Below are 15,250 nucleotides of genomic sequence, written 5' to 3'. Positions count from 1 at the left end.
TTAGTTGTACATTCAAGTCAATGTTAGTAATTAAGGCACTGGGCCCATGTAGTAATCAAGGCTCTACGCCATGCTTTTATCTTTTCTTGGAAGCTTCATTGTCTTTTCCTAAGTAATGATTAGTTGTCCAATGAATGAGATCTCTAATATAAAATGTATATTATGCATTTGTGCTACTTTTTGGAACTTGAGTTGAATAAATAGAAACAGATATGGGTTGGTAAGTATCCCTCTGTACATGAACATTTTCTAAAAACATCATTCATGTTGTAAAAGTCGTCATGGTATCAGAGCCTAAAAATTATCATTCAGTGCTGCACATTTAGTAATTCAATCCCCGTAAATTTATGAATTTTATATATATATATATATATATATATATATATATATATATATATATAAATATATATATATTTATATTTAAATATAATTTAGGATTAAAAGAAGTTATTTCTTTAAAAGGTTGACTATTTGAAAGTCAAAAAAAATATTTTAAGCATTTAAAGAAGTTAAAGTATTTTGTTTAGGCATGCTTTGAAAAACATTTAAAATGCTTTTTGGATTTGAAAAATGAGTCTAAATAGACTTGAGGAACCCAAACACTATTTAGATTAAGAAAAAGACTTCTAGTTGGATATGGAGACTCAAACACCAAATTTACTCATCATTAAACTCTTTGAGTCCAATTACCTTTTTATAAGCCCACAAGGAAAACATATATAAACCCATTAAACCTATATTTTTTTTCCCACACAATTTTCTCTGTCCTCACACTCAAAAAAATTTCGGCCCTCCTCTCCTTCTCTCTCTCTCTTTCGGTTTTCTTTCTTCTTTCCCAAGCAATACTTTCTTATTCAACAAGTAATCTCCCCTCCTCATCAAACCAACGCGCCTCACCAGCGACTGCCGCCACCACCTCACCGGCGGACCTTTGTTCCTTCTTCTTTTGTTTTGGTATTGATCACCTTCCTTCCTCCTCAAGTTTTATCTAAAGATTGTGTTTTTAAGATTTGTTTTTGGTTTAATTATGTTTAAAAGCCTTAGTTTGATGATTTAATTATGAATCTAATAATTTAGGTATTGAAGAAATAAAAATTCATATTCATTTATTATGTTTAGATAGGATTTTTAATTGGAAAAATTGATAAGAATAATCCCACCTTTGCTCGGTCTTCCACCACTGGTACCACCTTCAATTAATCCAGCAATAATCCCACCTTTTACCCCCATATTCTCTCATTGGTACGGGTGACCTGTGACTTGTTTAACCGGCATAAAATCAAGGATCAAAGACTAAATCGTTACCATTCCTACATCAGGGACGACGATATTGGAGTTTGGACATATGTAATGTGAGTATTGCATATCTTGCACATGGCCTCCAAATATTTACGAGCTTCCATGTAGTACTTCATTCAATATACGTTGTTGGTGTTAAACTCATTTCCTTGGAAATTTAGGGTTGTATATTGTTATGGTACTAGATTATTTTTTTCTTTCCATAGTGTAAAACACTTAGAATTTTTGCATTTTATATCACTTTTTATTGTTATTTTTACTTTATAAATTTAGTTCCATTTTAACTTCATTCACAATTATTCATAATATTGAACCGTCCTGTTCTTGGGTTTAGATTGGAAAGAAAAATGATAATTTCCTGGTAATTACACGGAGTCTAAAAGAAACCGCGTAATTTGTTACTTCCTCCACTTCGTTTTAAATGCAACAAATGAATATTTTATATCTCACAAATAATACCCCTTTATTGCATTTAAAACGAAATGGAGAAAATACTTCTCTTTGTAGCTTTGAATATAGCGTGCTTTTGTCTCTAGAATCCTTGTTCTTTGGCCTTTGAGTTCGTGTGGTGGTTTCCACCTTTGTAAAATTATAGAAACAATTCGTGGGCCTTGGGCTCCGTATGGAGCAGACAGTTGCCATTTGATGATTGTTGAACCACTTATGAGTTCTGAGTTTTAAAATTATTTATGAATCTGCATGACATAATACAATTAAGTTCAGTTCACTTAAATTTATTAAAACACAAAAATAAGTTAACTTTAACAAAATACATTGTGTGAAAACAAATTCAGCAACAATAAGTTCAACAATTCACTATAAAATAAAGAAAACAAGTTAAGTTCCACAAAAACAAGTTAAGTTCAACAAAAATAAGTTATGTTTAGTAAAATTATATTATCTTCAACAAAAATAAGTCGAAGAGAACAGAGTTTAAGAGGATCAATCAAAACACATTTGATTTCTGCTGGCTTGTTACTTCCAAAAGAACAAATTTTGACTTGTAAAATAATAAGGTTAAGATAGCAATCTGTTTACTATTTGTGCAAGTCAAAATGAAACAATTTCTCTCTGAGTCACCTGGCAAAATACCAATAAACATTGCTGCATAAGAGTTGGAAAGCTACAATACTTTGTAAAAGGCTATTAAGTTCTCATAAGGGGTGTATAAAAAAAACTTACAAGAGGAACTCCTCATTCCTAGCTACAGATTTCTTAGTTAAGTAAATCAAATGTCACATAACTACTAAACTACTAAGCCAAACTTTTTCATGTTAAAATACATGATGGTTTAACTTTTGGGTTCTGCTTTGCTATAGATGCACTGAATTTTACCGAGGAACATCGATCATATTCACGTCAAAGGGATTCACTTCTCTCAGGAATGCGAACCTTTTATCAACCTAACACAGCCATTAAGAAATAAATAGTGCAAAGGAAACGGTTGTGGGTAAAGAATTTACATTCCTATATTGTGAATAAATTTGATGTAAAGATCCAGGAAATCTCATCTTCAAAACTCAACTACACGTAAAAACTAACCAGAAACCTCATTCGCATGATAACCAGCTTGCATCTGATGTTTGTCTCCGGTCGATCTTCCTTAAGTAAGGCACCTTTTCATTTGTACTTGTACCTGTACAACTACAACTGAATTCACGATCTGATGAGCAACTTTGCTTAACAAGGGATCATTTCTTCAACCACCAAAGCAAATTGATTGTCATCAGTTAGCACTTGATGGTGCTTCAGTCTCCGACTGAACTTCATCATAAGCACCACTGGCCTCATTGTACTTGTACCTGTATACAAGTTCATCGTGTCATAAGCAAAGGAAACGGTCATTTGCCGAGAACCGCATATTAGATCCAACACAAGGATGCATGATGCAGATCATGCTCAACAAAGCACACAGAAAAAAAAAAGCCAGAAGCACTGATGTTATGCTTCTGATTTACGTTCATCAAAGAGAACTCTCATGACTAAGAATGTCAACCAACAAAAAAAAATAAAACCAAAAACTACAGAAAAAAGTAGAAGCCATAAACAAGAAGTGCGAAAAATACCATTGTCCCGATGATGCAGAGCAAAACAACCCGGTTGAGGGATCATAATAGTATCCTAGATTGCTGCTGTAATAGTAACTGTGATAAGAGAAACACGTTATCAGATGAAGAATTTCATGGAAATAGCTAAACAATTGGAGAAAAGAAAAGCTTAAACAGCAGAACAAAAATAAAGTAAAGAAGATAAAGCACAAGCTTGTCTACCAAGAAACAATACGTCATATAAACATACTCTGCACAACACCACACAGGCCACAACAAAGAAAGGTAATTTAACATACATCAACAGTAAAATAGAAAATATACATAATTTCTCATCCCCCCCCCCCCCTCCAACATTGGTTAAAAGATTTCCAAAATCCAAGACGTGTGATTTCTGCATTATCCCATATAACAATTTGACCTATTTAGCAGCACCCGAAGCTAAACGGAGCAGATGAACCCAACTCCAGAGAAACCATTACTGAACACTGAAATCAATTTATCAGAAAGTTCAATAATTCTTTTGTGAGGTAACATATTATATCTAATTAGAAAAGTGCCGTACTTCAAAATGCTATACTTCCTACCACCCTCCACTCTGCACTTCACATATGCTAAAAGGCTAAAAGGCAAAACAAGGCCAATCCAAGGAATGCTTGAATTATTCTGTTAGTACTCATCATGAGAAAATATGTGCTTAAACTGTTCTAACTCGGTGTTTGCCTATATTTTTTTTTCAGCAACGTTGATCATTTTTTTCTTTTTTCTTCATTCAAATGATTAATATAACAAATCGTCAAAAATGAAGAAGTGCTCTCTCCATGTAAATCCTCTTATCTGAAAGCTTATGTACTTTTCTCCATTTACTAGTAAAACTTAATGTACTTTCTTAAAAGTTTGCTAATACTAATAATATTTGTGTTCATTTCTTAATGAAGAATTCACTTAGTTAGGCTCTTTTATGTAGTTTAGTGGATGTTGATATTGAAAGTTTGTATTTTTGTTTGTTTTTATTTACTTAGTAATTGGATATGAAGAACTCAGGCGTATTTTCGGCTCACAGTTCAGCTAGGGTTTTGGATTCACTCCGGAAACAAAGGTGGATTCTCTCCTGAAACTTGAATTAACTCAAAACAACTCTCTAATTATTATTGATGGCCGAAAATCCCTTATATAGTACAAGATTTTCCTAAACCTACTTGAACTAGTAAAACAAATAAACTTATTTATCTTTATCTTAAGGATCAAGATATGATATCCTATACTTTACTATTCACACGCCTATCTAAGATAAGTAAAAAATTAGTGGTCAAGGTTAGTAAACAGGTTCTGGGTATCCCAGGTGAACCAGGTCATACCCGGACAGGTCAGGATTCTGATTGTCAGTGCCCGGGTCATGACTGGTCAGGTTTTTGTTCAACTGGGTCGAACACATTTGAATCATTGGATTCCGGGTGCGGACAGGTCTGAACGTTCCATTTACAAGTCGATCCATTCCCGGGTATAACGTCCATTGACATTTTTTTTGCCGGGTTTTGCGAAGGTCGTATTTAAGTTTCATGTACGGTTGAGTTAAGTGAAATGTACTCGGGTTGAATTAGGAATGACCTTAGTTCGATCATTGTGAAACATCGGGTCCATTCGCTATTGTACGCCAATTCAACTTCGGGTAACTCCTGGTCGGGTCATCTTGATTTTGTATGTATTTTGTAAACGAATCATATTAATAAAAGTATTAAGATCGATATATATATATATATATATATGTGTGTGTGTGTGTGTGTGTGCGCGCGCGCGCGCGTGTGTGCACGCGATAAATATAAGGATGACAACGAAAAATCAATAAAAACACTATATTGATTACCGTTATGTTTAATGTATTCTTTTAGTCAACTCTTATTTCTAATAATCAACTGCGTAAAACGACTCTAATGAGTAAAGGAGTATAACGACTCTTCATATGTTTTAATATTATATATTATACCAACGACAATAATAACGAGTATACGATCAATTCCAAACTTCATATAAATGATTTATTATTATAAGCATTATGATTGATATACAAGTTTGTAAATAGCTAGATGGTAATGAGAACAATACTACAATAAACATCAAATGAAAATGATAATAGTTAATCATAAGAACATGTAACAAGTAACAACCATAAGTTAAGTAAAATAGTTAATCATAACTTATTAAAATAAGTTAACTGTTACAATAAAACCATAAGTTAACTAAAATAGTTAACAAGTAGTAACTTGTTAGCATTTAACAACGAGGCTAAGTGATTACAACGAGGCCGGATTCATAATTGCACAACCATATAGTAATTTAACACTTAGTTAGTTACTCGGTTATTCCTTGTCCAAAGTATTATCATTTCTTAAATCTCATATCATTGACCAAAAATAATACGAGTATAATGTGATCATAATTGGTGATAATGAAGATTAACGTCGATCAACACAAGCTAATCGAGTATAACTGACGGAAGCCAATGTAGGGAGTAATCACTAGGCTAAACTAAATTAGTACATAGATTAATGTATTGCATTTCGATTATATGTCATGTATAGATAGTGTATAGATAATGTATACATTTCTAGCTAGTATACATTAGTATAAACACAAAGTAATACATATGGATTAGTGTATAGATTAGTCAATGTAGTGGAATCATTATGATAATCGTCTCGATGTAATGCGTTTCATAAACAAAGAAATCTACTTGAATGATCAAACTACATATTATACGAAACGAATGTGTCAAGGTAATTGATAGGCTAATTAAGATAAATAAATATTTGAGTTAATCGTCTTTATAAGAAATGCATTTTGAAACAAAAACATCTACTTGAGCTATATGTCTTACTTGTATATAGTGACTATCAACAAACTATTTTATCAGTAGACTTAAATACTTTTGTACGATATAATAATATTGGAATCATTCTAACTAATAAGTAATTGATTATTAATGAGTATAAACTCTTAATATGTTCTAATAGCATAACTAACGATAATAATAATGAGTATTATATATTAACTACGAATATACGATCAATTAGTGGATATGAGATTACAACTATAAATAATTATATTATTATTTGAAAAATGGGGTTATAAGGTATGAGATTTGGGGTTTAGGAATGTGAAACATGGAGATTAGTTGTTATGAATAATGATTTGGTAGGATTATTTGTTTCTTAAGGACAAATCCAAAATCATATAATGGGCAAAATCTAAACCGTTAGATCATCACAATCAAGGGCACACAAGAAAATAACACAAAGCACACGGATCATGAATATTAACCGTTAGATGCATGTCATAAAACAAACTGAACCGTTAGATCATCTCCTACCCTATTACTTTCTCCCATCTCTCCTCCAAACCTAAAAAATCATATTTCTCTATGTTCAGTCTTTCCATTGTGCTCCTCCTTCCTTTGTCTATCCTTGCCGGAATTCGGCCGCCACCACCACCCTTCCTCCCCTTTTCGATTCTCTTTCTCTCTCATCTCTCACTCTTATCTACTAGCCTCTCTCATCCTCCACAACCAATGTGTTCGTTGGCCTCTCATCATCCTCGCTGAATCGACGCTCTTCGCTCCTCGCTCGTCGTCGTCATTCGTTGTCGTCGGTCGTCGATCTTCGCTCGTCAATCGTGTTCGTCGAAGTAACCACCTTGTTCGTCTCAACCTAAAGTCACTGTGTTTCGCACCAACCCTTGTCTTCGCCGTCGTTAAGCTACGATTTTTCGAAGTTGAAGCTCCGGTCTATGATTGTTCAAAGTCGAAGCTCCGGTCTACGATTGTTCAAAGTCGAAGCTCCGGTCTACGATTTTTCGAAGTCGAAGCTCCGGTCAAGTTAGGATTTTGGATCTCTAATTTCATTTTAATTCTTGAATGATTTTCGATTTTTATTTTATTTTTTGTAGTTGTTTTTGTTAGATCTGTCAAATGTATAATGCTGTGAATTTTTCCTTGAATTATTTTTGTAATTACTCATTTCATTCATGTTTCTCTGATGAGTTAGTTTATATATTCTTTAATTTATTTCAATTTATGAACAATTTTTTTTTCTTACTCACTTGATTCATACAGGTGTTGAATGCCCATATTGCTCCCACCATTCTCCAGCTTTTGTCATTTACTTTAAATGTCAAATTAAAATAAGAGAGTACTGTACAAAAATAAATGAAAATAAAAATATAAACCAATACATGATATTGAAAGTGTAACCTTCAAATAGTCAAATTGAATGTAATTTAATTTTTTATTTAATTAATTATTAAATGTAAGCAAAATTATAAATTAACATATTTCAATAACTTTGTAGATATGAAAAAATAATTGAATTTTAATAATATCTTGTTGATTACGGTCGGGTTCGGGTTTGAAAGCAGGTCTGTCTGAACAGGTCAGGATATAATCTTGTCAGGTGCTGGTCAGGTCTGGGTAATACCAGGTCAGGTTTCGGTCAGGTCTGGAGACTGACCCTCACAGGTCGAACCAGGTTCAAGTCAGGTCAGAATCAGGTTGACCCAGCGGTCAGATCTGTTTCTGACACCACTAAACAAAATAAGACTCCTAGTTAGACTATGATAAGGAATTAGACTCCTAAATATAATAGGATTCCTTTATCATTTATACACTTAATTAAAATAAAACTGAAATTAAATTCCTAATTTACATAGAATCCTAACAGAACTAGAATTCTATATAATGACTACCATTTCCATATCAAACTCCCCCTCTAGAAAAAAACTTGTCCTCAACAAACGCAATATGTTACGAGTCCAACGAGCCAAAAATCAGCAAATTCCGATAAGTCACGCTCTGTCACGCGCCGTCGCAAGATAGTCGTGTCAAACTGGGCGACAGAAATTTGACGCAGATGTATTTGATTGCTGCGACTTCGTCACTGGTCCAAATATGCTCAAATTTTAACACGATATAGATCTCTTTGTTAGCTTTCCAACGAACCAAGAAAATCTAAATTCCGACTTGTAACGGAGCCACACGAACAGATTTACCGAACTGGTAGCAGAACTGATCGCAGACGAGGGTGTGTTATAGTAGCGACGGATATGAGGGGGTGAAGTAGCAGCAGCCACACCACTTGATGTGATTCTTAATGAAGAATTCACTTAGTTAGGCTCTTTTATGTAGTTTAGTGGATGTTGATATTGAAAGTTTGTATTTTTGTTTGTTTTTATTTACTTAGTAATTGGATATGAAGAACTCAGGCATATTTTCGGCTCACAGTTCAGCTAGGGTTTTGGATTCACTCCGGAAACAAAGGTGGATTCTCTCCTGAAACTTGAATTAACTCAAAACAACTCTCTTCATTATTCATTATGGCCGAAAATCCCTTATATAGTACAAGATTTTCCTAAACCTACTTGAACTAGTAAAACAAATAAACTTATTTATCTTTATCTTAAGGATCAAGATAAATAATATCCTATACTTATCTATATCACACGCCTATTCTAAGATAAGTAACAAAATAAGACTCCTAGTTAGACTATGATAAGGAATTAGACTCCTAAATATAATAGGATTCCTTTGTCATTTAAACACTTAATTAAAATAATGCTAAAATTAAAACCCTAATTTACATAGAATCCTAACAGAACTAGAATTCTATATAATTACTACCATTTCCATATCATAACCAAGAATAACTCACCTTCATTTTTCACTGATTTCTACTAGTACCAACTGTACTAGAATTTTGGCATTAGTAACTGGCTAACTGCTACTATTTTTTCAATTGTGTGGTTTAATTTAAAAGGTTAAGTTTTTTCAAGACAATCTCTTCATTTGTCATGGGTAAAGGTGTATATATATCGTCCTCCCCACACTTCACTCAGGGCCAGCTCCACACTCCATGCTTCTTCATTCTTCTCATATATGAAGACGAACTATCGCCTGTCACCATAGCAGCAGCACTATAGCTTACATGTTCTCAACTTTCTTCCTCCTCCCCCTAATGTAAATTGGATCCTGGGAGATTTCTTTCTTCTTTCTGCTTAAGTTTGTCAAGGAAGATGTATATTATATATAGCACGACCTAACTTTTAGATGGAAAGAAAGAAAGATCGCAGATAAACAAATTCAAACACCTTTATAATCACTCTACTCATAGTGAAACATAAACACAAATTTTCTACCTTTATAATCACCTTTGCTTCACTCTACCTTTCCTTTCCATAACCTATTTCCCACAACAGTATCTAGAAGCCTAGATAGTCCCAATTGGTTAGAGAAAAAACGCATCAACATAGGTCCTGCAAACAATGGAATGAATCGGTGGCACTGGTGGTTGTTTTTGCTTAAAAGTCAGTCTGATGAGTGGAAGCTTTGTAGACTGAAGCAGTGAAGCTCCCTAAACAAAATATATAAACTTTATCAATGAAAGTGATGCACCTAACATGCGCAAGTATACATGTGACAACAGATGCGAAAATAAAGATTGTGCAATGTGAGTTGTGACAACAGAAGATACAAGTACTAAGGGCACTCAAATTACTTCCTCCATATTTTTTGGTACCACATTGACTTTTGACGCTATTCACATTATCTACTTTGACCCTCTTGTATTATGTATACATAAGATAATGTATAGTGATGTGGGATCTTGATAGATTCGTTTCAATATGTAATTTCATAAAATCAATTATTTACAACTTCTATATATGCATGCAGAAGTAAAAACTCCATATTAATACTCAAAATAGTGCATTGGCAAACATGTCAAACCCTTTGAGAACAACTATTATAAAACGGAGGAAGATATGTTCAAACAGTACGGAATATAAAAAAAGAAACACAAGACAAAAAGAAACAACAGAAACAAGGTGTGAGAACATACCCAGATGCCTCATCATATACATAGTCACTTTGCCCAGCCCAAGAGCCTAGTAAAACAGGTAATAAGAAAACCATAAGAAAAAAGGAATACACCACCAATATGGGCAAATATTATATGCCCATTAAAAGCTGATGAAGCATAAAGAAATTGAGCATAAAGGCATTAATCATACTCCCTGAATCTTGGTTTCCATTTTCCGCAGCCAGCTGAGTACTTGTGCCTACACTAGAGACGTGATTAGTCTGCTCAGATTTTGCAACCACATCATTATCTTCATCAGCAAACATGTCCATTGCATCATCCCCAATTCCAGATACAACATTGTTTCTTGCACGAGCAAGGGCCTCATATCCTTCTAAAGAAAACAAAATGGCAAATGACCAGAAGACTCCAGTTAACAGAGTACATAGATAAAACTATACACAGAAGGGAGCATTCATGAGAAATAAATCTATGTTAAGATGGATGAAGTCTTCATATGTGGAACCAAGTTTATTCTATAAAAACTTCCGAATCGTTGACCTTTCTTTTCCACCCTAAAAAATATGTAGCACATGGAACATAATACCTTCAAAGAACCAATAGGTAAAGGAAGCAATATGAGTTTTTGGCCTTCCACATACAGACAAACCCCACTTTCTCGTCCAGCCCAAAATATAAAATAAAAAAGAAGCAAAACTGAAGATAGACAGACAGATATGCATATATGTATACTTAATATAAGCAAGCGAAGGCAAAAGGAGGCCACAAAAGCAAAAGGGAAAACATCTATCAACAATTTACTTCAAAAGAAATATATTGAAAAGGGTCATACAAGAGGACCTTATATCATCACACGAGGCAACAGTTTATAAATGGCATTCACACAACAAAGAATTAAAATATTCCAATACATTCAAAGGCTGCAAAGCTAGATATACAAACCTGCCTCGCGTTCAAAAACCTCCCGTTCTTCATGATAAACATCTGTAATGAGATTGAAACAATGAAATCTACACCAAAAATCAAGTTACTGGAAAAAAGTACAAATTCAGAACAGAGGGATGTTAATAATAAGCTAATAATCAGACAGAGAATTATAGAAGTGCTCAACTGTAATCGCCGGTTTCCATCAGCCTCATGGCATCTTCGGTAAGTTGATCAAAAACACACTTTGTTTCTGGTGACATCTTCACTTTCTTGTCATTTGAACCTTTTAATCTCTTTAATGCTTGCAAAACCTGCCAGACATAAAGATATTATAAATTTCCACAGCATCACAACAAGGAATGCATCCGCCACCGCCACACAAATAGCAATGAAACGATTACAGACAAGACAGGAACATAAGCATCAGCAAGCCAGCAACAGCATTAACTGTAAAGTGGAAGGTTCTCTGAGAGATCAAGATGCAAAAAGCCTTAACCTTGACCAGTTAAGACTCACGAGGCGACTATCATCAAAGATCATTGGAAATAGTTCTACTAATAGCATTCTAAGTATCAACAAAACATTTCCAGAAACTAAGAAAACCATCATGTATTATAACATGAAAAAGTTTGGCTTTAACTAAGAAAATCTGCAGCTAGGAATGAGGAGTTCCTCTTGTAAGTTTTTTTATACATCCCCTTATGCAAGTATAATAGCTAAGATAAATATAAAAAAGCCAAGATAACTTGTCCTGCAATCCTACCAACACAAAAAGAGATAAGGGATTAGCATCAATCTCTTGTTACACTTATATGATTGATACCCTATCATTCCTGGTGGAAGGCCACAGGCAAAACGTATTAAGCAACAAACATACTAAGTGACTCCTACAATCACGCGACTTTTAAAAACCAATGAAATAAGCGATCATCAAGCAACACCGAATGTTGTGGCTTGCACCTGGCACCACACGATGCATAGAAAGATAATTGCATAAGACAAATCAAAGAGGCTCCAATGATACTCGAGTTTGGCCTGGCTAAACTGAGGAGAGATCACTTCAGTATGCCTTTATAAAACAGGGGAGACACGGGCACGGAAATAAATAGAAAGCACATAAATAGCAGTGATACAGAGATGAGTATAGTACTGTTTCACCAGGTTCAAGAACACTGGCTATGCGGCGCTTTATCTTTCCAACATCATCAGAAGATAACTCTTGCTCTTCATCGTCATTATTAGGAATAGTAGAGACCCTATCTGCAAGAGTTGGGTCCATTGCAAGACTATCAAGCCATGCATCCTGTAAATAGTCATCCAAGCATAGACATAAGTTAGCATTATGCAAAGGTCAAGGTGTTACAAACATATGCATAAAACAAATTGAAAGTAATGAACACACCTTCTCTTCCTTTTCAGGTACATATTCCACAAAGTTCCCCGCTTCATCAAAATAACCTTCTTCCCTTTCTCTTTCCAAATTAAAAGGTTCCAATTGGATACCATCATCAACAAAAGATTCATTCTCCTGTCAAAAGCAAAGGTCCGTCATAAGCAACCATTACCCTATCCTCAAAAACATGCATAATGATAAAGCAACTAGCCCTAATTGATCGTAAGCCTCACAATTTAAAATGACAGTACATGTACTCCATTTAACTCTGACTAAGCCTAAACCCTCGGGATTCTAATGTTTGCTTCCACCATTCCGATTTAGCATTAAACTTATCACTAGTCTCATCCACCAAAACAACATCATTTGCAAACAACATACACCACGATATCTCATCCTAAATAAGCCGTGTGATTTCATTTACCGTAACCGCAAAAAGGACTCATTACAAAACCCTGGTGCAACACTATCGTAATCGGAAAATCTTTTGTTGACCCTCCACAAGTATTGACATATGTTTTCACGTTCCAATACAATCCTTAACTATTGAAATTCTACAAAATACTTAAATTAAAACAAACAAATAAAATCAGCTCAAGAATTGTACTTAAATTGTATCACTTGTCACACCTCTTGGAAGTTATTAGACACCTATAGTTTTTGGGATTAGTAACTTGGAGTAGCAGAATCAACAATAAACACTAATTTTTTCACATAGCAATGGTCTATACTCCATACCTTCTACTTAGAGTTGAATCCCTTGCCTCAACATAGAGCCCCCAACCTTTTCCCACTTAATACCTCTTACTCTTCATTAAACTCACAATTTTTTTCCGTCTCTCCCCTCTAGGAAGAAGAGAACATTACAATAAACTCAATAATCTAGGAACTCAAGTTACCTAACTCACTCCAAATTCACACCCAACACAGCCAAAATGCAACACCGAATTGAAACAAATACACCATACTGTAAGAGATATCGATTATAGAACATCGAATTAGTACATTTCAAGTGAAAAGAGGACGCAAGAGAGGGAAAAGAAAACCTTATAATCAACTTCAGCAGAAGCAATGTGAGCTAACTCAACCTCACCATCCTCAGTGAATAGTTGAGTAGTCATCTGACCGCGGCGCTTCGCCCGCTCTTTCGCAGCGTGCCGAGGGTCCGCAAGATCAGGCAGCGCAGCCAATTCATCTTCCTCCTTCACTGCCACCGGTTCAGGTGGTCCTCCTGCCTTCAATTTCTTCTTTTTCGGAAATCTCACTCTCTTTTCCCTAAACAATTACAATTCGTATTCCACCAAAATTTAATCACAATTTGGAATTCAAATTTGAAAAATTAGGTTTACACAATATTTGTCTATTAATTGAGATTAGAAAACTTGAGATAATGAATTGAATGGAATGTAAGAAAGAGAAAGAGAGAGATTATACTTGTTTTTGTTGGAGTCGTCATCTTCTTCTAAGAAAGGGCGCTTGCGAGAGGAGGACGAAGCTCCTTCCATGGCGATTTTTTTGCTCTTTTGCAGTTGTCACTACTTGAAGGTTTTTGTTTTTCACTCAGGCGGTATTGACTATTAAGGTGTGTACTTTTCACATGAATAATCCCTTGAAATGTATTTAACTTAATTGAAATTTAAATTAAATTGATTGGAATTTATTGACCTGATTGGAACTCATTATAACTTAATGAACTTGATTAAAACTTCTTTAATAAAATATTTGATGAGTAATAACTAATAACTAGAGGTGATCTGAGCTGGGCTTTGATCAAATAAATAGCCCATTTAGGGCCAAAATCGTGGGCCATGCCAAGGTTCGGCCAAAAGAATACGCGTCAAAGCCCATTATTTTGGATGTCTAGCTGGCTTTTCGGGTCATTTTCGAATCAAATCGAAACTTGACATGTTTTTCCAAATCTAGGTTGCTCGTGGTTCGGAATTGTTGCCCACAAAACTGCAGGCTGAAAAATCGTGCTCAAAACTGGGACATTTTCGCTTCATCCCCTTTAGTAATAACATAAATATTACCCCTAACATAAATATTATCCCGCAAAATTTATTACAACATAATAATCATAATAATATGTCATTCAAAAAAATAGTAATTATTAGTTATCTATTATAATTAACATTTTAACAAAAAAAAAAATATTTTTAATAGTTGGTAAGATGAAGGACCCTGCTGAACTGACACATCGCACATGTATAACCAACTAGATTTGCATGTAAAACTCCTTGGAGGGAGTGGGGATGTAAGGGAAACCTCACCTCAAACAACCCCTAGTGGGATTTGATCTCATGACCTTGAAATCATGATACCAATCCTTTACCACTAGGTCAAACCTTGCTTGGTAAAAAAAAAAAAAAAATGCTTGCCTATCCACAACTTTCACCACTAAAATATATAATGGTGTTGCTTTTATTTCATAAAGCACTAGTAGGAAATCAATTAATAACATTTATATCTTTAATTGTTATTAGTAAAGAAAAAACATTATATCTAGTTATTTAAATACGAATTGCAAAATATTATAATTATGATGATTATTATTGTTAACCTTATTTTGACCATGATTATAATATTTTTAATAATACCATAATCAACCAATAGTAATATGAGTAATAAAATAATAGATAATAATGCAAATATAATATTATATGGTTAATAGTAATATGAATAATAAAATAATAGACAATATTACAAATATAATACTA

General features: G+C 34.1%; 1 protein-coding gene across 1 annotated transcript; it reads right to left on the bottom strand.

Annotated features, from left to right (window-relative positions):
• Positions 1 to 2,375: 2,375 nt before the first annotated feature.
• On the bottom strand, positions 2,376 to 14,126 carry LOC104904011 (uncharacterized). Its single transcript, XM_010692181.4, has 10 exons — positions 13,968 to 14,126; positions 13,580 to 13,808; positions 12,543 to 12,668; positions 12,291 to 12,443; positions 11,325 to 11,451; positions 11,156 to 11,197; positions 10,404 to 10,586; positions 10,232 to 10,277; positions 3,366 to 3,443; positions 2,376 to 3,101 (listed from the first exon to the last, which is right to left on the bottom strand). Exons 1-10 carry the CDS (start codon positions 14,036 to 14,038, stop codon positions 3,026 to 3,028), a joined length of 1,131 nt encoding a protein of 376 aa, XP_010690483.2. The 5' UTR covers positions 14,039 to 14,126; the 3' UTR covers positions 2,376 to 3,025.
• Positions 14,127 to 15,250: the final 1,124 nt, after the last annotated feature.

Source organism: Beta vulgaris, chromosome 9, assembly GCF_026745355.1.
Source record: "Beta vulgaris subsp. vulgaris cultivar EL10 chromosome 9, EL10.2, whole genome shotgun sequence".
Taxonomy (NCBI): Eukaryota; Viridiplantae; Streptophyta; class Magnoliopsida; order Caryophyllales; family Amaranthaceae; genus Beta; species Beta vulgaris.
This window is presented reverse-complemented; position numbering and strand designations above follow the sequence as displayed.

Bases quoted from the DNA above. Each gene is read 5' to 3' on its own strand.
- LOC104904011 (XM_010692181.4), bottom strand. From the start codon at position 14,038: ATGGAAGGAGCTTCGTCCTCCTCTCGCAAGCGCCCTTTCTTAGAAGAA. The intron at 11,452-12,290 runs GTACTATACTCA...TATGTCTGGCAG, and splicing joins TTCTTGAACCTGGTGAAACA to GTTTTGCAAGCATTAAAGAG. The intron at 11,198-11,324 runs GTTGAGCACTTC...ATCTCATTACAG, and splicing joins GATGGAAACCGGCGATTACA to ATGTTTATCATGAAGAACGG.